This window comes from Molothrus ater, chromosome 4 (genome assembly GCF_012460135.2).
Source record: "Molothrus ater isolate BHLD 08-10-18 breed brown headed cowbird chromosome 4, BPBGC_Mater_1.1, whole genome shotgun sequence".
Taxonomy (NCBI): Eukaryota; Metazoa; Chordata; class Aves; order Passeriformes; family Icteridae; genus Molothrus; species Molothrus ater.
The window spans coordinates 10,034,199-10,056,184 of NC_050481.2; the positions used below are offsets into that span (position 1 = coordinate 10,034,199).

The window sequence follows — 21,986 nt, forward strand, 5'->3', positions numbered from 1 at the left end:
CTTTGAAAAGTTACTGCTTATGGTTTTGGATATGGACAAACCCGAATGATATGGATTGTATTGCAAGACTGACTTACTTAAGTAAAATTATCTCTTTGAACTGTAAATTTTTCCAGGGCAGTTAATGGTTTAACAGACAGCACACCCACCCACCTACCCAAAGAGCTTTCTTAGGTCCCCCTGTGGTTTTGCTGGTTAGAATGAGAATACATTATTTCCCCCAAAATGGAGTATAGCCCATTTCTAAGCATACAAACAGAAGTATTTGCATTCAGCATGGCTAAGTTAGAACCTGAATCTTCCTGCACACAAGCAATCGTGTGCTTTCATGTTCAAGTTACATTCTGGTTTACTTCCTGACTTAACTTTTTTTTAAAGAAATCTGTAAAGACTGTAAAGACTAGATTTCAGACTAGAAATACACAAATATTAAAATAGTCTGTCTGCAGTGAAGGGATTCAGGACTCAAATCCTAACTGGGTTCAACAGAAGCTTGTGTGTGATTTGTGTCTGTCTCAGGTAAGTGCTGTGACTGTTGGCTTGGAAATGGCTCCACGGCACAACACACATATTTGTTCTCTGACATGCACTGGAGTTTGTTTTGCTTTTTTTTTCCTCAAGGGCTACAAAGGAAATCTTTCTATGTGAAATTGGAAAAAGCTTCTTAATTCAGAACATTTCTAAGAAGTGCATGTAAAATTCTTAGTTCTAGGGACAATATCCCTTTTAAAAAACAGTGGCTTTTTTTTGTTGTTGTTGTACTGCTGTACTGTAGGAAGTGTGCCATACTATAATTGCAGTTAGTCCACGTCTGCCTTAAATTTAATATATAGTGCCAGACTTATCTCAGGGGGTTATGATTGTGATGTGAACTAGAACATTTGAACAGCTTCAGAATTGTAGATAACAGTATCTAGATCTCGATAGTAAGAGAGCAAATAGAAGCCTGTGTTCTGCAGTAAAATGTTAATGCATAACCCAAAGATACTGCCTTGGCAGAAAACTAGATTCCACAGGAAGTGCTCTGCCTTGGCTAGAACTTCCTCTGTTCCCTGTCAGTCCCATTCAGGGCAAACAGAGGAACAGCCTCAAACATATATATATATATATATATATACATAAAGCTTTTATGTTTTGGCCATGTGGTTTGAGGGGTTTGTAAAAATTATTTTGCAAAAAAGAATATGTCTAAATGGCAGAGGCAGTGACTTTGCTGACTGATCATAGTTTCTGGAGCAGCAACAGGTTACATTCTTGAGAAACTTTTGCCAAATTACTGGAAATGCTTGTTCACAGTTGATTTTTCACATTCAGATTAAGAACTCATTGCTTTAATGCTCACTAATATTATTTATTAGTGAAACTTCACCTTTTACAAACATGTGGTTGCTCCATGATAAAAAGGTACTATATGCACTTCTTGAACACACAGGCCAAGAACCTGCTTTTCTTTATTTAGTTTTTACGCAGCAGGAGCCTGACTGTGGTGTAACACTGTCACTCCACCCACACATGCCATCATGTCATTTTCTTAATGATTTCTTTCAGACTGTGTGGGATTTGGTATGGCTGTTTCCTCAGAAATTTCTTTCAGACTTCATCCCACGTAAGAAAGTGAAGGGGAAGACTGCCCTTTCTGTGGATAGGAAAAAACAATCATTGTTACTTTCTGTTTTGAATTTCTAATAATCTCTTTGGATTAAATGCCACAGAGATGTCTGCAGCCTATCGCTTCACTTGTATACCTCAGGCTGTGCTTTTATCTGGAGAAAGAAACAGTGCTGAATGTACTCCATTACAGATATGTTTTTGAGTGAACAGTTCTGCTGTCAAATGGGAAGATGGGAGTCTCTGGAAATCCATGTATAAAATGGGTATTGAACAATGAACTTCATGAATTTAATGATGGACTTCATGAAGCTTTTGCTCCCCTTACCTATTGGTTAAGGCAGCTGCAGTCAGGATTTGCGTCTGTTGGACCATTTCAGTTGCCAAGCACGAATGAGACTGTCTTCAGTCTTAATGATGTTAGATGAGTTCAAATCCAATCAATTCTGTCAGTATTAATTGCTGTATCTGAATGGAAACAGCTGTAGCACTTGAAAACTCTCTTGTGCAAGTCAATGAGATTCTCTATTTTCAGTGCCTCCCGTTTTAATGCACTTGATGAGATGCAACAATTGGTATGTTAAGAATCCTGGCCTTGCTTTTAGATTCTAGCTGCAAGAACTGTGTAGAATAAACAGAAAATACAAAAAAATAGCCTAATTTGGAAAACAGTGTTTGCCTCAGGTAAGTGCCTGGGTCTCTCTTTCAGAAGTAGAAAGGCCACAGATGAATTTAATAATTCTGTGGACACTGTAAGATGCTTCTTCCCATTTCCATTATCAAGGAAGTGAAGAAGTAAACGTAAGCCAGGAGGAAACCACGCCAGTCTGATCATCATCAGAGGCTGGTTTAGCTGTCTGTGCTAATGTGTGTGTTTCTCCTAATTAGTCTCTTTTATTTGCAAACATAAACCAGCAGTTTTTCTCATAGTGGTGTGGAGTGCCTTGGTGTTGCTTCATGCTGCTTGTACCTCTTCTGTGTAAACAAACCTATGTGCTTTATTTGTTGCCACTTTAGTATGCTCTTCTCAAAAATACAAAAGAACCAGAGCAATTTGTACAAACCAGTAGCTTTTGGGTCTTTTCATCATTTAACAATGCTTGTGAATACCAAGCAAATGTTTAGTGTCAGCACATAAGATTTCATATCCCCTTCCTCCCTCCTTGCTGGAGAAGAGCAAACATCAATTTGGTACTCTCTTCTTGTCTTCTTTCTTTAGCTTGGATCAAAAAGAAGTGTTTTAGGAAAGAGTAAGATCAAAGGATGCTTTGTTTTTTTCATTCATCACAAAGTGAGAATTATTCCTCTTTACCAGAACTGTGGCAGACAAATATATATGCAAAAAGGAGTTATGAAAGACTGTCAAAATATGCATCAATCAAACATTTTGTGCTACAGCAACCAAAGCCAGTCTCTGGAAGGTAGAAAGCAAAAAGATAATACAAATTAGGCAACAAACTACTTTACCTCCTCTAGATTTTACTCCAGACTTTTGTACAAAATAGCATTCTGTTACCTGAAAATCTCTACATTAAGAGTCAGTAAGACAGAAACTCAGAAAAAGGATGGTGTAACCCAAATATAAATGAAATAATGAAAATCATGTTATTGAACTGGCCTTTCTCCAAGAAAGGAGCTGGGCTGCTGGTTGAGCAGGGCATTTCTCATCATTTAATGCGGCTGAAAACTGGGCTCTTCTACAAAGTGTTACTACAGCAGTTTGCAAGTGAATGTTACAGTTCTGAACATTCTAAGTATTCTCACCTTGAATTTTTAATCCTAATAAACTTACCTGTATTCAATACTAATTGTGTTCACTGTAGTATAGATTTTTAAGCATCTTCATCTTTAAGTGTCTTGCTGCACACTCAAGCTTTTGTGTTTGGGAGTTTATTGGAAATGTAATGTGCTGATATTCACATTCATAGCCAGCAATAAAATACAAACATTGATCTTTCATCTAGGAATTATTTATGTAAGCACCTGTATATGTGAAGAATTGCATTTAGCTGTGTCAGTCTATCAGCCTATAGCATAGGAATGTTACAGGAAGTGTCTTCCTGTGCTGAGTCCCCTCTTGTGACACAGGCAGAAATTACTGAAAAGCTCATGAATCTTCATCTTATAAGGATTGCTAGAAAACTTCTGATTTTAACCTTACATTTGCTATAGGTATTGTATGCTCATGTATTATTGTACCAATATTATCCATTACAACTTCCCTCTAGGGAGATCCAGGCTAATGTTCATCTTAAGTATTTATTTTCATCCCTCTTAACCTTTGTTTTGCCTAGCTAAACTGGGTTGGCTTCTTTGAGGGGACCTGATGAGTGAGTGACTGGGTGGCCTGGTAGCTGTTCATTCTGCACATCCAATTCTCTTTTCTGAGTTTGAGTGACTAGAACTGGTACAATATGAGGAGGGATTTTACCTTGCTGTCACCCTATTCCAGATGCAATCCAAGATTGTGGCATCATCCTGCTCAGGGCTCATTCTGGACTGTGATCTTTGGGATATAAAAACACAGTTTTATTGCTTTTCAACCACTTTCTACCGTTAAACCATTGATTGTACTAGGAGCCCCTGAGTATGCAACGATGCACAGCCACCTCTGTTACTGGCCCCAGGATCATACAGTTCTTCCCTTGTACATAACTTATTTTCAGTGGTGCTTTAACTAGCTATTCTTACTTTCTCCACAAAGATAAATGAAAAATTTCTAGGAAAAATCTGCTGTTAAACTGATTACGGTACCCTGATTCTACTGATACTTCTCTTCCAACTCAGTAATGCTTTTTTTAGGCACAGCACAAAAAGCCAGCCCCTCTGGCACCTGGGTACACCTCTCTTGTGATTTGATCTACACTGAAAGACCCTTTTCCTTTTTTAGCATTGTTGTGTTTTAGCATTTCTTACCTTTGCCTAATATTGCAGTTTTCAAGTTATCCTGAACTGTATTGAGCTTCAGCCACAATTTTCCTGGGTGGTCAGTTCCCTTTTTCCTTGTAGTTTTACTCCTTCCTTTTGACATCCATAACTGATGTCTGGCATCTTGCCTGAAATGCTGCTGCCCTTGGCTTTTATTTACTATTTATGATTGCACTTCCACCACATCCATTTTATTCATGTAATGATTTGGATGGACAAACTGTCCACTTTAGTTCCTGCACCTTGCTGCAAAACCTCTTGCATTTCTGTACAAAAACTTCACTTAGTCCTGTCTCACTTCTTCCTGTCAAGTTAATTCAAGGTGCACATTTTCACTTCTGAAATCTCCTTCTCCCCATCTTGCTTTTTGTAACAGAGTCACTGGAGGTGAATTGTTTGAAGATATAGTTGCAAGAGAGTATTATAGTGAAGCAGATGCCAGGTAAGTAATTTGTTTTTCTAATGATTGCCTTTGATAGTTCTAGGATAGTTACTTAAATATATCCTGGTGTTTGGCATCAGTTTCCCAGCGCAGTCTGTGAGACTCTAGGATTTCTCCAGGAGTTCTCTTAGACTTGGAAGGGCAGAGAGAGTTTGGCAGTTTGAGCTCACAACCATGTGGTGGAGAACTCATGAGAAGTCTTGGTGTCTGCTGATCTGAAAAAAGCTGAAGTTGGACCTCAATTAGTACAACTTTTACCCATCGTTTCCTCTGCAAACTGGACATAACAGTTCAAGTATCTCATCTATGGGTTCTTAGATTTGCTGATCAAAGTCTGAAGCATAAGTTGATCTTAAAAGAATTTTGCATTAAATATGATTTTTTGTTCTTGGTCCAGAAGTGCTAATTTCCCTTTCCAATTAGAAAATTTTTGTTGTGTTTCATCAATAAGCACTTATACTGCGTGTCTCATAATCTGAGCTCAAATATGAAATCTCTGGCAATTTTCTGCAAGTGCTTGTTGAAAAACTTGAATAATAAGTTGACAATTACCATAATTTGCATGCATAAAGTATCAGGGCCACTCATCTCATGTTTGTCCTCATATAATAATAAATCTTAAATACTGTCATAAAATTAAGAATCCTAAACATTGTGGTCAATTACTTTAAAGAAAATATGTTCTACCACCACACTCTTCACATTAATTGATCTGCAAGTAAATTTAAAGAATCCTTATGTTTCTGTATGTTTACAAACACACCCCCCAGTAATACATATTTAGTACATGCAATTTTAAATTATGCCTTTACATTTGGAGATCACTGGGAGATGATTGGAAAGAATAAAGTATTCCTAACAACAGTAGTAGGATAATAATGAACAGACAAGAAGTTACTCTGAATATTAGGAAGCTCCCATTTCCAGATCTTATTGCATCTGTAGGAATGATAGATTAATACTTTAGGCATTTAAATAAAGAACAACACGCAGCAAAACACTCTGTAAAAGAGAAAACAGCAGTAGGGTTTATGTGGGGTGGGAGAAGAGGAGCTACATTGAAAAATTTTTCAAATAATTTTTTCCCTGCTGTGATTGAAGCAAATTTCCACTATTGATGCCAAAGGCCAGTATATGTTGTCCTTGTATGTTTTTAAGGTAGTTGGGAATTAAAAGGAAAAATTGCAATGATGATTCCTTCTGTTCTAGAATTATGATATTTTGGAAGGGGCTGTGCATATATATATGTGTGTGTATATATATAGAATATATATATACATTTTATTTTTTCAGTACAAATTTGACCAAAGAAGTGCAATATCTAGTTATGATGCATCTCTGTATTTTGTGTATCTATCTATCTATCTATCTAGATATATCTAGTGTGTGTATGTGTGTATCCCTCTAGCAGTAGTTGCTGTTCTCTGTGGATGCCTCTCCCAGGACTGTCACACTGGTCTGCTCCTGCAAGCCCTTGCTCACGCCAGTAGTCTGTACTCAGACAAACCGAGCAGTGAGTTGTGAACTACTTGCCTAAGAAAGGGTTTTCAGGCTTGGGCTCCAGTTACTGATTATGACCATTCCTTCTGAATTCCATGGTCAAAAGGTTTTGGATGAGCAGCATCTTGACTCCTGTGTATTACTTATCATCACTCTACTCGTGCCACAACGATGTCTTTAAAAAAAATGCTAAGTTCTTGTGGTGCCAAAAATGTCCGAAAAAGTTCCAGTGCTCTAAAATATTAATATTTTAGTTGTGCTTTTTGGCATCATGGATTGACCAAAACTTGCACACCTGGATATGGGAAAATAGGTGCTAGTTCAGTTACTGAAAGCACCAAATTAAAATATTTGTCTTAATTTTTAATGTGGATTTTCACTCCCCAAGTGACTCCTAACTAAACTAGAGCTGGACACTATTTTAAATGAAAATGCATGCCACCTTTTTGAATGACTTGGCTTTGTTCTACTAATAGTTTTAAAGAAACCGTTCAATTCAAAATGAAGAATGTTTTGCTTTTCCTTAGCTTTTGACTTTTATTGTTTCATTTGTTTTCTGTATATCATCTCATTTCTGACCATTTTCTTGTTTCAGCCCTTGTTGTAATGTTAACTTCACCACCAAAAATTAAGAAAACCAAAACATCCCAATTGTTTTACTGCCTCCACTTTATTTTTCCTGTGGCAGTTTTTGGAAACTGGAAAAAGCTTCCATACTGCTGAATGAAAATACAGTCTGATGAGTCTGTCTCATAGGTGTCATATGTTCCATGTTAAATGTCTTTTTTGGTTTGGTTCTGGTTTTTCATTTTTTGGATGTGCTGGAGCTGGAAATATCTCAGCAATGTTGTTGTTCCAGTTCAAACAGCAATCAAGACTTGTCAAGAGGTGTAAAATTGTTTTTGTTCTTTAACTTTTTCTTTTAAGTTTTATTTTTATTTTGTATTTAATGTGATTATGTGCCTTTAAAATGTTCTCCCTTCCATTCTGCCCTTGTATCTTTGCAGTCATTGTATACAGCAGATTCTAGAAAGTGTTAATCATTGTCATCTAAATGGCATAGTTCACAGAGACCTGAAGGTCAGTATCTGGTGCCCATCAATTGGATATAAGAATTTTGGGGTTTTCTTTCGGCTGGGTAGGGGCAGAGGGTGGGATGTGTGCGATGTTCCCTTGCCTATCCTATTCACCCTCCGAACAACAATAATGCATGATGCCTCTTTCAGTGTGTGCAAGTCTATAGCCTAACATACATCATGGCAAAGGGGGGGACGGCTGCCTAAAAAGTGTCTTTTGCCCAGGCGCTGGGTTTGGCCCCGCTGTGCCCGGTGCCGGGGCTGTCCGTGTGTAGCTGTGCGGGCCGGGAGGTGACCCCTGGCTGTGTTGTATGCCAGCTTGCAGATGTGACCGCCACGGCTGCGCTGGGGCCCGGCGGGCAGTGCCACAAGGAGCGGCCGCTGTGACGAGCCCTGAGGCAAGTGCCGCTGATTGCCGGCTAAATTAAGCGGCTAGGAGCTAATTATTGACCTGGAATGCCTGGTTTGGAGGGGCTTGGGGACCACCTCCATGGTCGCTGCCATTTCTAACCTAATTTTTTGGAAACTTCTACAATTCTTCAATGCCTGTGTGAAGGCTTTGAGTAAGCCAGGAGGGAAAAGCACAGAGGATGCCAAATATTTAATAAGACCTTGAATTAGTGGCAAAATTTGTTCCTTTTAAAAATTACCGTTTAAAAAGGCATTGGTGTTAATTTCCAAGCGAAGCCAAGGCAGCCGCCCCGCCGCCTGTGTGTGTGGGCAGCCCCGCGCCGCGGAGCCTGAGGCCGTGGTGCTCCGAGCGGGGCAGGGCAGGGGAGGCCGGGCCGGAGCGCAGCCACCCCGGCCGCGCCCTCGGCCGCCGCCCCGCTGCCTGCTGCTGGAACTAACGGGCGCCCATGGTGTTTGCATGCAGTCATTGCATTCAGCAGATCCTGGAGGCCGTGCTGCACTGCCATCAGATGGGCGTGGTCCATCGCGACCTCAAGGTGAGTGCTGCTGTCCCGCCGCCCTCCCGGAGCAGCATCCCTGCCCCACAGGGCCGCCAGCAGCCGAAATGTAAATGCTTCCCTCTTTTTGCTTTTCCCCTCGGTTCATTTGTTTTTAACTTGGCTTCACCTACATGCAACAACAAGCTCGTACTCACCAGAGGGAATCTGCTTGAGGCTGGCCAGTACCTGGCTGTCCAGCACCCGGCAGTACAGGGAGAACAATACTGTGTGTATTTGTTGAATACATGGTCTTCTGTCATCCAGAGCTTTTGGGACAGGGCATGAGGGCAACTTCCCATGTCTCATCAGCAGAATCGATAGTGCTTTTGGGAAGCACAGTAGCCTTTGCATGCTGTGCATTTTATAGTGACAGAAGGCCAGCTGCTCTGGGATCGCTGGTACAGAGACCTCTCTCTCCTGCAAATGATGACTGGGCAACAAAACATCTTTAAAAAACAGGAATTTCTACAGTGCTCTCACCACACTCACCTGAGGAGTCCAGTTCCTTCTAGATGAGCTTTAATATTGGGATAGAAACCTTCCTGAAGATAACTCTGTGCTGAGAGAGCATTCCCTCTTTTTTAACTGTGTACATATCCAAATGACTAGAGGCATCTACTGGAGGAATGCTCTCTGCCTTTAAAATATGTTGGCAAGGAAAGAAGCAAGTCTAGATAATTTTCTTTTATTGTGAGGCTCCAAGAGAGAAGGCTGTCCCAGAACTCATAGTAAGTTTGCCTTTTGGACACTTGAGCTTCATGATCCTCAAGGAAAAGAAGATGGTTTATTTTGAAATCAAATGGAAGTCTGCACTGTCGATCCTTCATGAGGCAGAGAAAAAATGGTGTGCACGCTAAGGCAGCAAAACACGCTAATCCCTTGTGGCATGGATTCTTGGGCTTCAGTTTTTTTCTGAATTAATTCTGAGGAGCAGAAATTACCTCCTCAGATAAGAGTTTCTAGTGGTTATAATGAATAATAATGTTGGAATCAGAATGCTGTCGCCTTTCTTGGCAACTTTTACTCCCAAAAAAACCTGTTCTTGTCTGACTTTATAAGGTCCATGTCATTGTCATAAGAGAACACAAAGGGGTTTGCTCCAAAAGCTCAGAGAGCAGGGTGAGTTTTGAAGATGTAGACCCCAAATTTTTTACTCATTATGCACTTCTGGATTTTCCTTTGTCACATTTGTACAACAGGAGACTGACAAATCTCTGTCCCATTTGTAAATCTTGCATGACAGCTGGGTAACATGGAATGAGTTTAAAGGGAACGATGTCAAATTTGTCCAACTGCTCCAGTGGTTCTTGTCCACACTGTACATGCAGTCCTATGCTTCTGGCATCAAAAGGAGTTTCAAAAGCCAGGATTGTAGCTAATGCAAGCTGATGGAATAAGGGATGCTTTCTATTACTTTTCATACATTCACACAAAACAACTTTTTCTTTGGGAACGCATTAAATCCAGCTGTTGCCTGCTCCCGACCATGCGTGGGTTTCTTATTCTGACAAATCCAAGATGAATTGAAAAAAGTGTGAGAAAAAGTGTTTCTGCCAAGCTGTAGTGCCTGGTTTCATTTGGAAAAGTGAAAACTTGAGGAAGCAGAAAACCATCCTTCTTCAGTTACAGCTTTGTGGCAAAAGCCAAAAAACCCAAAGAATTAAATGAAAGACTGTGGTGAAATCCGAGCAGAACGCCATGTGCTGAAAAGAAGATGCCAGGAGCAGAACAGCAAGATGTGGAAGGTGCTTATGGGCTGGCATGGATCCTTAAATTGCAAAACTTGATGGATTTTTTTCCAATAGCTCAGTCCACAATATGATGGCATGCTTGGGGGTGAGGAGATTTTGGATGATCCCGTTTTATTTAACTTTCCTTCTAGGCTGATTTAGTAGCAAACAGAGAGGAGCTTTTGCAGCCTCTTATGACCTGCAGAAGTTCTTGTTGCTGCTCTGTTTGTAATCACTGGTGTAAGTCAGAATGGTGGTGGATCTTAGACCCAGAAAAAAATTAACTTAGCTTTACCAGCTAGCAAAAGTGCACTTCCAGGTAGGAATTCCAGTTCTTGTCAGGCCATAGCCTTCCTGCTTTTGTGAAACTTCTGTGATTTTGTGGTTACGACCCTCTTACCTTCCACCAAAGAGTGGCTGCTTTAGGTATATTCAAGGAAAAATACACAGAGCCTTAAATACTTGGTATCTTAAGGATTAAAGACCTCTGGGAAAGCATGGCATAAATCATGTTAATTTACTTGTAAGTAATTTTAGCAGTTAACAGTGCCATTGTGCATGCTTGGCTGCTGCCCATCGCTGGGGAGCACAAGGTGACACCATGAATCCAGGAGCGAGTCCTGCACGGTGCTGTTAATGTTTCCCAAGTAATTGCACTCATTCCCAGTTAATGCATGGTAATCACCCACATGCCTCTGGCCAGCCTCAAACGGCTGTTGCATGTTGGTTAAGCACACAGTCCCACTTGGCATGGCCCAAAAGGCTGTTGTCTTTGGCATGGGAGTAAGTCAGGAATTCTGGTGGAACATACTCATCTGTTAAAGTGTACTTCTGCAGAGAAGAGACATGCAATGGAATTAAAAAAAAAATCCCAAGAGGAAACCATAAACCGAAAAAGCCAACTAAAAACCAAACCAGCATCAGAAAACACAAAACCAGTTTTGAACAAAATCACTTTTTGGGAAAGCGGTATGTGCTCGGTGGGGTAGTGCTTGTATTTCATCCAAAAGGATGAGGCTTTTCACTGCTTTTGGCTTGCCTGAAGGTCACAACCAAATAGGATCATCCGCTGCTTTAAGAGGTTTATACAAGAACAGCATTCCAGGAATCAATTACTGTGAATGAGGGGAAACCTTGCAGAACTATGTGACTGTGTGTTGAAATTAGTGTTGTTAAATGGCAAGGAGTGTGACATTGCATTGATTAAACTAGAGAAGAGTCCTCAGCTATGCACTTACTGTTTCATATAATGTAGCTGGGGTGGTTACTGATAATTTAAGTGAATGTAGAGATTGTGTTTTGTTCTGAGGGCCCTTCATCTCAATTTTTAAAACTGTGAAAATAGAAGATTCATCAATAACTATTGATGAAAGTTTTTTAATATTGTCTAGTCTATGACACAGCGACAAAGCGATGAGTGAGAGGACAGAAAAGATGTTCCTTTGGTGAGAGGGGAAAAAGCCACCTTTAGACTAAAGAGTTTGTTAGGGCCCCTTGTAGTGTTAATTAATAGAAGTATCACCGTGGCTGAGGTCTTACTTAGGCTCAAGCATATTTTGCTGGATACCTGACATGTATTAAAGATAGGCTTTGCTGAAAGAGGCTTATGATCTTAATTGTTTCCAGCCTCAGTACATGTGTGGGATTAACTGCCATCACATAAATAGTACCTTGGAAGTGATATGATTGCTCCTGGGTTCAACCTGGAATACACATCAAAGAGTTTGCAGGATTGGGGCCCCAGCACCAGCCTGGCCATAGTGAAGTCCCTTGTCACAGACCACTGCAGAAATTTCTTCTAAGGAGTCACAGCAATACCTGTGAAAGTGAGGTTTTGTTATTTTGTAAATGTAGAACAAAACCTTTGTTTAAAACCATGAGCATTGGAAAGACACATGTGGCAAGAAAATGCTTTGAGGGTCACAGTTCTCTGAAATAATCTGTTGATTATTTCAGTACTTTTTTAGTTGTATTTTTAAAGCAAACATTCATACAATAAAGTTGTCTTTGGACAATTTACATTTGATGTATTTGCTAACTGGAGTTAAAAGGATTCATTATGAACAGTAGAATGAACACAATTGTTATGTTCAAATCCTTTACTTTTAATTGTGTGAGTGTACCATAGCATTTCATTTCAGATGTGACCAACATATACCCTACAGAACAAAAGCAAGGTGGGAACTCTCACTAACTAACGTGGTTATTTGTAAAGGTTCTCTGCAGGCACAAACGTGGGTGTGCTGGTTTTGCTGAAAGATTTGCGATGTAAATACACCTGCCCTCTGAATACAATCACGAGGCTGTCATTGTTGGGATGTCATGCAAAACATTTCTGTTTGACAGCTGTAGATGCCTGATCCTGCAAACTCCATGGGCTGGACTAGTCATCAATGAGTCCCTGTCCTTTGGGAGTCTGCTGGCCCATTTTTCCAGTAACAAGCTCTTGGGAATCTCTGAGCTGCCTTGTCACACAGCAGGTGTCACAGCTCCATATGCCCCTTCTGGCTCTCTTCTTCACCCTGTCCTTAGTCTTGCTAAGAGCTCATGAAGGCTGGTTACAGGCCTGGTAATTCTTTCCAGATAGGAATGGGAAGTGCAAATTTTGCAATTTCATGGAAAAAACTCATGGGTTTCTTCTCTTTTTCACTCCTCTAAGTATTTGTTCTTTTCCAGAGTACTGTCTAAAATATATTTACTTATCTTTTTGTTTCAATTGTTTTCTCTCTCTGAATAAAGCCTGAGAACTTACTTCTAGCTAGCAAATCCAAGGGAGCGGCAGTCAAACTGGCAGACTTTGGATTGGCTATAGAAGTCCAGGGAGAACAACAGGCTTGGTTTGGTAAGTAAATACCATTTTTCCCTCACCATTTATTCAGCATAGTGGTTAAGCCTCCCCAGCTGCCCCACTCTCACTCCAGAGTAGAACATATAGCTGTGTGACTCTTTGACCCTGGAAAACCTGGATTTCCTGATTCCTAGCTTGTGCTACCTTCCGTCAGCCTGTAAATCTGACTGAGGTGCACAGAACCCCTTTTCTCCCACTTTCTCCTGAGTAACTATAGGCAGAAATAGGGGTGTAGAACCTGGGAGGGAGACTGGTGGTTTCCCCTCGGATGACTGAGGAATAAGGCAGTAGGGTAATACTGCTGAGTGTACCTGCCCAGGTATCAGAACATTTTGTCTGAACAGGTCTCTGTCAGCTGGAAACACCTGAAAAATTGATTCTGAAGCACTTTGGGATGTGACTTCAATGAAGGGGAAAATAGGAGGGATTGAGCACCTGAGGCTGTAGCCAGACACTAATTACAGATTACTTGTTACAGTTAATAGATGCCTCAAGGAGAATGGTGGAAAATGTTTAATACTGGTAATTTTAAACAATAGTGCATGTACAATTGTGATACACATGTCTCACGTACCACCCTCTTTGAACAGATATGAAGCATGGGGAAAAATTTATTATAAATCCCAGATGGAAAAACATACAGAATAAAATATTTATAGCAGCTGCCTATTCTCCCTTAGAGGAGCTAGAAAGTGCAGTTTTCAATGTAACAAAGTGCTTGGAGGCTTGGAACAGAGGCAGAAAAGTTTTCCTGGGCAATGAGTTGGGAGGTTGAGTGTTCACAGCTGTAAGTACATGTAGATGCACAGGCAGTGCCATTGGACATATGTTGGCAGCTTTATAAGCCAGCCTGTTGTTTTAAATCCAGCCTTTTTATAAATGGATTTCAGTAATCCACAAAAGACAGAGGAGATTGCTCTTGCACATCAACAAACAGACCAGTGCAAAAGGAGTGGAATAGAAACAAGGCAAAACACAAGTGGTTTGTTACAATGACAAAAGCATCAGGTAAACAGGAAGCATCTCAAGAAAAAATCAGCAGATTGAAGTTGACTTCAGGACTATTTTCTGTACATAGTGTACCTGCAGGTGATGCAGAGGAGGTTGCAATGCCCTGGAAAATCTTGGACTTTGGGTTTTTTTCTGTCATTTGGTTCTTGTGAAATGCTTGGTTTAGACTCATAGCATCATGAGGACTTGGGAGAAGGGAACAGAATGTCTTTAAAATATACATGTAAGGAGGAGTTAAGAAGGTAATGAAAAGCAAGTAGCCTGAAGGGGGTCTTTATTTTAAAAACTGTATTAGTCAATAAGGTAAGTGGGTTCTGTACATTTTTTGGAACTTGCTCTGCAGAACGTTTCCAGAGTGGTCTGAGTGCCTGGCTTCAGCTTTAGGAGTGCGTTAGCAGGGCAGAACATGAACTCCAGTGGACTGGGCATTTGGAACTTTTTCTCACTTTCTTTCATAAGATTTTTCTGCTTTCTACTGGATTCTGCAGCTCTTAGTGACTCATGGTGTGCTCTGATTCTAATTATAGCTCTGCATCAGTATGCTCTTCTTTATTTTTTTCTTTTTTTTTCTCTCCTTATTCTGGTGTAGTCCTCTGGTGTGGTGGTCTCTTTTCTGCTTGAACCATGGCTGTGCCTCAGCAGGAAACTGGCTTGAACTCTGTGTTTGAATACAGGGAATACTTTCAAACTGTGTTTGAATACAGGGAATACTTTCCTGGTTTGCACATTTGCAAAACAAACTTGTTCCTTGCCTATTTGTAGAAAGCCTGACGGGGTTTAGTTGAAACCTGCCACCCTCTTTAGCAGATGCTTAATGTACTGGGGAGGTGTAGGGCAGGTTGAGCTCAACAAAGAACGGATTTTGTCTTGGCCCTCTGGATGCTTGGAGAAATCATACGAGTTTAGGAGTACAAGGAGTTGCAATCTCTTCTAGGTACTGCAAAGTCACAGTTTCCAGCTTTGCAAATTGCTTTAGCTAATGGAGTTAATACAAGCAGCAAAACTTTTCTGAAAAGTACACACTTGTTTGGGGGTCCCTCTGAGCAGTTACAAAATAACCTGATATATGACAGTTACCTGCTTCCTTGTGTTTTTGTTGGTTTTTTTAAAACCAAAATCAGGGCTGTGTACTCTTCTGTGTGTGCTGCTCTAAACCACTCAGAATACTGAGGAGAGATTATTTTACTAGAGGATGTAGTGACAGGACAAGTAGGAATCACTTGAAACTGAAAGAGTAGGTTTAGATCAGATAATAGGAACAAATTGTTCCCTGTGAGGGTGGTGAGGCCCTGGCACAGATTGCCCAGAGAAGCTGTTGCTGCCCCATCCCTGGAAGTGTCCAAGGCCAGGGACAAGGTTTGGAGCAACCTGGTCTAGTGGCAGGTGTCCCTGCCCATGGCAGGGGGCTGGAACAAGATGATTTTTAAGGTCCTTTCAATCCAAACCATTCTGTGGTTCTGTGTACTAAAACTGTACCAATTATTTCAGTTTAGATCTATTTGGTTTCTTCATTGAGAGATAAGGTTAGCTAAGTGCTATACTTATATTTGCTTTAGAGTTTATTTTCAAATCTTGCATAGTAATGTTCATTGAGCTGTGGTAAGTTTTAAACTCAAGATGACTTTGCTTCCCCTTTCAAATGAGCACTGCACCCAAGAAGAGATATGAAACAGCACTCTATTTAAAGCTACTCAGAACATGTATTTTTCAGCTTCTCTAAGGAGCTTAAGATGTGTTTCCTGTGTGATAGTACTCCTTAACAATTCATAGCTTCCATATCAGGAGCCTGCAAAAAACAAGCTTATTTTTCATGACCATATTTTAGTTCTTTTCTCAGTAGAATTCACAAAGTATGTTCCTTCATTTCCTCCTCCCACTCCCAAGTAATTGGTGACTGCAGGGCAAAGGCTTTTTTGCTTTTTTTTTCTGTAGTTGTACACTTTATATGTTATCACTGTCTCTCATGAGTTTTGTGGAATCCAGGGTGATAGTGCACAAATGGCATGTGGTCCTTCATGAAAACCACCAAATTCTCACCTCTCAGGAATTCCCAAGCATTTATTTTAGGCCAAGATGCCTGAAAGAGCAGAGTACTCACTGAAATAGTGCAGACTGTTAATGGTCATTAAGTTTTTATCTGTTACAGTGTTCTAAGAAAAGTAATGTTTATACCTACTTTTTGCAGTTCTGCTCAGAGAGGCAGCACTGCTGGTAATGAATAAAGGATGAAGAACATATAAATTTTAAAGGCCAGATTGCTTCAGAGAAGCTTCCTGTAAACTTTTCTTAAGAGGTTTCCAGAAGTGTAATGACTTGGCAGAAATGAGTTCTGCAGTGGAAAGATCAGATTAGATGTAGCTCTAATTTTGTGCAACCTATATCTACTTACAAATAGGGTACAGTGGCTACATACATATAGGGTATAGTAGCTGCCCCTCTGCTTACTTTTTGCAGAGCACATACAGGTTTTGACCAGAGTTGCCTTGCCTTTTGACAGGCTTTGCTGGTACTCCAGGATATCTTTCTCCAGAAGTGTTACGAAAAGATCCTTATGGAAAACCTGTGGATATGTGGGCATGTGGTAAGAAGTTGTTCTGAAAGTCATATTCAGTTCACTGTAAAATGTCTTAAGGGTCAGAAATTATATCCAGGCTACCTGATATTGTGCATCAGAAAATAGGTTTTTAATAAAAATTCAGTATTAATTTCTAGCAGAGGTCATTGGAATTTTTGTTGCCCTACAAGCTTCTTTTTAAAAAAATTATTTACTAAGTTCTGTTATCATGGCATTCTTGGCCATGCCTACACAACACACTTTGAAAGAGTAGTCAAAGAACAGCTGCAGGTGTATGGTGCCTCATTAGTTAGTAAACACACCAGTTCATACTGTGAGCTGGACATTTAGTTTTGGTTCACAAGGAGCCTAAAATTTGGTCTGACCAATATATCCCATCTGGAGGTATAAACCACAAAATTAAATGTTTTCTGAACTGGAGGACAGAGCAATTGCTTTATCATCCACTTCTCAAAATTGCCTTCTGAGGCACTGGCAAGTGGCAGCTCCCCAGCTGAGAACAGGGGCTGGTTTCCTTATTTCACTTCTACCCACACTTAGTGTGTGGTTTATCTATGAAAACACTTTTCTTCAGTCAGTCAGAGGGCATCATCTCTGTCAGACTAGCAGGTGGTCTTTTCAATTTCCTATTGACCAAATACAGAGAAATTTCAGTTTCCCAAATTTGCTTTGCATGAGAATAGTTATACAGAATCTTTCAGACACCAGCATAAGCCATGATAGAGCCATAAGAATGCATTTTCCTAGAAGATCCAGAATCACGAAATGTTATTTCTCCAGCTAGATAAACATTTCCAATGTTCCTAATCTGATGTTGTCAAATGCTCATTATTGCCCATGGTTTCCCTAAGAGGTTACCTTGTCAACCCCACTTCTACTGTTTTCCCCAGCCTGAAGGGGCAGTATTTCTCCCATCCCAGTGGCTGGGATGATGCTCACGAGCCTTTTGTTTTACATGGTTGTTAGGTGCAAAATTCATTTCTGCAGTTTGTTCCTTAACACTGGTGTGAATTTTCTGCAGGAGTCATTCTGTACATCCTCCTGGTGGGATACCCTCCCTTCTGGGATGAAGACCAGCACAGGCTTTACCAGCAGATCAAGGCTGGTGCTTATGACGTATGTACCATACTCTATCTGTTCAGTTATTTGTAATTGTTTCCTAGAGGGAAAAGCTAAGAACTGATGAGGTGAATATGAATTCTGCAACATCATCTAATCATATTATGTTAGACAGACAAGATGTTGGTTGTTTATAAATGATGATGAGGTAAAGGCAGAGCCTTATAATTTTTAAGCTCTTGAATCCAGCAGTGGATCCCTTACGTAAAATTGTGTAAAGATTGTACAAGACAATATACATATGTGTGTATTTTTTTCTGAAGTTCCCCTCACCAGAATGGGACACAGTGACTCCCGAAGCAAAAGACCTTATCAATAAAATGCTCACCATCAACCCAGCAAAACGTATCACAGCATCAGAAGCACTAAAGCATCCATGGATCTGTGTAAGTAATTTCCACAGGTTCAACATGATCACTTGGCAGACAAATGGTTTATGGTTTGCTTCCGCATGAAGTACTGAGTGTGTTTAGAGAAGAACTTCTGTTCTTGTTCATGCAGCTGTGTAACTATAAATTGTTAAATTACAATTACACAGATATGATCAATAGTGGTCTGTATTTATAGAGATCTCAGCTTGGGGTAAGATTTTTGCAAATTTATCTCCTTTGCCTTGACTGTGTTGTGCAGAATGTTCCCTGCGAAAATTGGAGTGTTATTTTAAATTCTCATTGAGAAGAAAGTGCAGGAAAGTAACTTTGAGTTAGATAATGCTTTGCATCTTCATTTCCCTGAAATCATTCAGATAAAGATGAAATGTGCAGGCAGGGAAATAAGGGACTTGTGAAAAGTCAGTTTGCAGGTAGCAGAGGCCTGGCTGTTCCTGGATCCAGGACTTTTCTCTGTTCTCAGTATATTCCACACCAAGACTTTTCAAGTGGACTTTACACATGGAAAAGGCTGAGTAAAAGGAGCACAATGGGTTAGTCAGACAAGGTAGAAATTAAAGGCCCAAGGTGGGGACCATGGGTTGTAATATGTGTGTTGTAGAGTAGACAAACCATAAACAGCTGGCTGGGTGCCTTAAAATAATTATTTTCTTCTTCTCTCAGCAACGTTCTACTGTTGCCTCTATGATGCACAGACAAGAGACTGTAGATTGCTTGAAGAAATTCAATGCAAGAAGAAAACTAAAGGTAAGAAAAAAAACTTTGCTTGTGCAAAACAAATGGTCTCTGTGCAGATGTTTTCTAGATATTATTCTTAAATGACCTATTGATAGAAGATCAGCTTTTGGCTTGAAGATCTTAAAATTTCCATGAAAGCGAATAGAATTTGGCTTTAATTATAATTCAAAACTATAATAATCCTCTGTATTTATACAAACTAAAGGTATGCTCTTGAAGGAAAATCCTTAAGGTTGTTCTTCTGAACTATGCTTTGTTTTTTCTTGGCCAGATATGATAACTTTGCAGATGTGAACTTGTCTAATGTGTACATTACAAATAAGCTCCTATTCCTCCCTAAAAAAAGAATCTAAGAACAATAGTAAAGTCTCTTTCATGTTAATCTATGTATTTTGAATAATTGCTGAGCCTCTGAATACTCCTGGCTTGTGCATTACATACTGACAGTTGGTAAATATTTGGATATCAAGATTGCTGATAGGTGTGTAATTAAGATTAAATTATGATTTATGCACTCATGACATGGCATATGAGAGGAAGTGTACAGATAATCCATTCTCTCAGGGTTAATTCAGTAATTAGTGCCATTTACTCGTGTATTTTCCTTTTTGTTGTGTTGGCATTAGGAGTTTTACATATGTGTGATGCTAATTTGAGAAAATGTGTGTGTACACAGGGGGCCATTTTGACAACAATGCTGGCTACCAGAAATTTCTCAGGTATGTTCATTGAGCTCCAGATTGATGCAGTCTTTATATTTTAATGTCTGTGAAGGCTGAGGTCTAATTAGGACTCATTCAGAAGTCTCTAAGTGTAATATATATCATGTTATTTCCTGTGATGAAGCAAACAAGAATTTAATCTCTTTGGGCCAAAGAAATTCTCTTACAGGTGACAATCTGAATTTTCTGTAGAATTTGAGCTCCTTCCCTGTTTTTTGATTGTTACCTGTCAAAGACAGGTGGCATTTTCGTGCCTATTTTGGTGCAGGCAAATTGAAAGTTATGCATGTAGCTCCACATGCACAAGTATCACCAAACAACATTTTGAGCTTATGTATTTTTATATATGTGAAAAGCCATTCCATTATTCTGTTGCATCCTGCATTAAAAATATCGTCAGTACACATTCATCTCTTTATTGCTTTGCTAAGGAGTAAGAAATGTGGTAAAATGAGTCCCCATTTTCTTTCTAATGCCCAGCAGTGCCTAGCTGGTGTAAGAAGAGTTCTTTCCTCTTCATGAAACACGTTTGTCCTGATGGCTCTGGAGATTTAGATCTTACACTAAACAAGCTCTAATAGCAAAAGCTAAAATTGCTCTTAGCAGATTTAGAATTGTCCAAAGTAGTAGAATTGCCAGAATATTGATGCTGTGTTGAATTTTTCATTTTGCCATTTGAGATTTCTAGTGAATAGTGAAACAGAACACCAGATTTAAAAATCAGTAATTTTACATATCCTCCTACTCTGTGATGTAACTATTGGAGTGTAACATAAATTACTTTACAGACAAAAACATGATAGTGCTCTGGGCATGTTTCGAATAAGAATAAGCACTGACTCATCCAAAAACATTACATAATCACAAATGCAAGAACAACTTGTTCAATTTGCATGGTACTTGAAATACAATTTCTTTCTTAGTTAAGTTCCCTTCTTTAGTACACACCTATACACAGAGGACCACATTTATCTAAATTACCTTGAGTTAGTGCTTAATGAATTCCAGTGTCTGCCAATTAATTTAAAAGTGGGAAGGTGTAGGCTGTCCTTTTTGTAAAAATGAATTACTGTTAAATATCAAACAAACAAATCATTCCTCATCCCTTTTCATAACTGTCACTGTCTATATATGTAAGGATCAAATTCAACTTCCACGAACCAAAAATGCTGAAGTAGTTTTAAACAGTACTTCAGCATGAAAAGCAAACAGGTTTTTTGGCTTTTTTTGGTTTTTTCACCTGACATCTCTTGTTTTACACCATAGCCACCTGTGTTTTTTCTTGATGACATTTTATTTTTTCGGTTTCTTTATTTCATTGCAAAACATGCTTATGAAGGTCATTTGTCCATAATGATGTGGTTATAAAAGTGTTTTACTTTCCTTTTTTTTCTTCCTTTTATGTGGAATGTGTATTTCTTGTGAGGTAAGATCCTCAGCACGTGAAAGGAACATCTTTTTTCTCTTCTCAATCCAAGCTGCTGTTTGTCCTCAATCACTTTAATTTCTCCATGCTGTCACAAACCATTTGTTTCCAGTCTGCTTTCTGGCCTAGTAGCACTGCATTAGGTTTTATTTTTAGCTCTTGCTTGTAGTTGCAAGAAATCTCTCATTGTGGGCTTAATTTAGAAGATGCTGATTGCTTTGCTCCTGCAAATTCTTGAAATATTTGATTTCTGTGCAGTATCTGTAATTAAAGAAAGATGAATCCAAATAGTATTTAAAATCCATTGCAGCCAAACCCAGCAGAGTGGTGGGATGTGTAGCAATCCATGCTGGGCACACTCCGAGGGACACAATAAATACTCAGTGTTATTGCTTGTGGTGCCCCCATTTTACTGCCTCTCATTTACCTGTTTACATAGAACATATAGTCTTTGGCAAGCATCAAAAGAACTCAGAAATTTCATGCACAAATTTAGTGAAAGGACCTACAGCAGTCTGTAAGAATTAATTTATGTTTTCCCATATTTTTATAAGGGCTAAGAGTGTAAAACAGGCTTTGAAAGCTATTAACTTCTGGGTTTTTTTGTCCTTAGGTTTCAGAAATATCTCGTTCCCATTGCTTTCCCTAAATAAATTCCTGAAGGTAATGGAGTGCCCACAATATTTGTGGTAATGTAAAATCTAAGGCACTCTTGCCTCAGGTCCTGAAAGCACACATTGCCTCAGGGAGTGTCCAATCTCCAAAGTATGTGGAGAACAATTTGGTTTCAATATTTACATTCATGTTTCTTTAAATGAAAACATGCAGTGCTACTGCTGCACAATACAGGCCAATTTATTTTTGTTCATTTTAGCTGTAAGATGTGGCTGTGTGGGAGGTCTAATGGTAGCATTGGCTGATGTC

General features: G+C 39.5%; 1 protein-coding gene across 11 annotated transcripts in view; it reads left to right on the plus strand.

Annotated features, from left to right (window-relative positions):
* CAMK2D (calcium/calmodulin dependent protein kinase II delta) overlaps positions 1-21,986 on the plus strand; it is a 120,854-nt gene that overhangs the window by 69,154 nt on the left and 29,714 nt on the right. For 7 of the 11 annotated variants that reach the window (XM_036381544.2, XM_036381545.2, XM_036381548.2 and 4 more), the window contains exons 5-12: positions 4,913-4,978; positions 7,486-7,558; positions 12,974-13,076; positions 16,591-16,674; positions 17,690-17,784; positions 18,051-18,173; positions 18,840-18,923; positions 19,591-19,633. In XM_036381544.2, the coding sequence (XP_036237437.1) occupies positions 4,913-4,978; positions 7,486-7,558; positions 12,974-13,076; positions 16,591-16,674; positions 17,690-17,784; positions 18,051-18,173; positions 18,840-18,923; positions 19,591-19,633 (671 nt within the window). Of the gene's footprint in view, positions 1-4,912; positions 4,979-7,485; positions 7,559-8,428; positions 8,502-12,973; positions 13,077-16,590; positions 16,675-17,689; positions 17,785-18,050; positions 18,174-18,839; positions 18,924-19,590; positions 19,634-21,986 lie in introns of all 11 variants that reach the window. The other 4 variants (XM_036381547.2, XM_054514531.1, XM_036381553.2 and 1 more) reach the window with 1 other exon arrangement.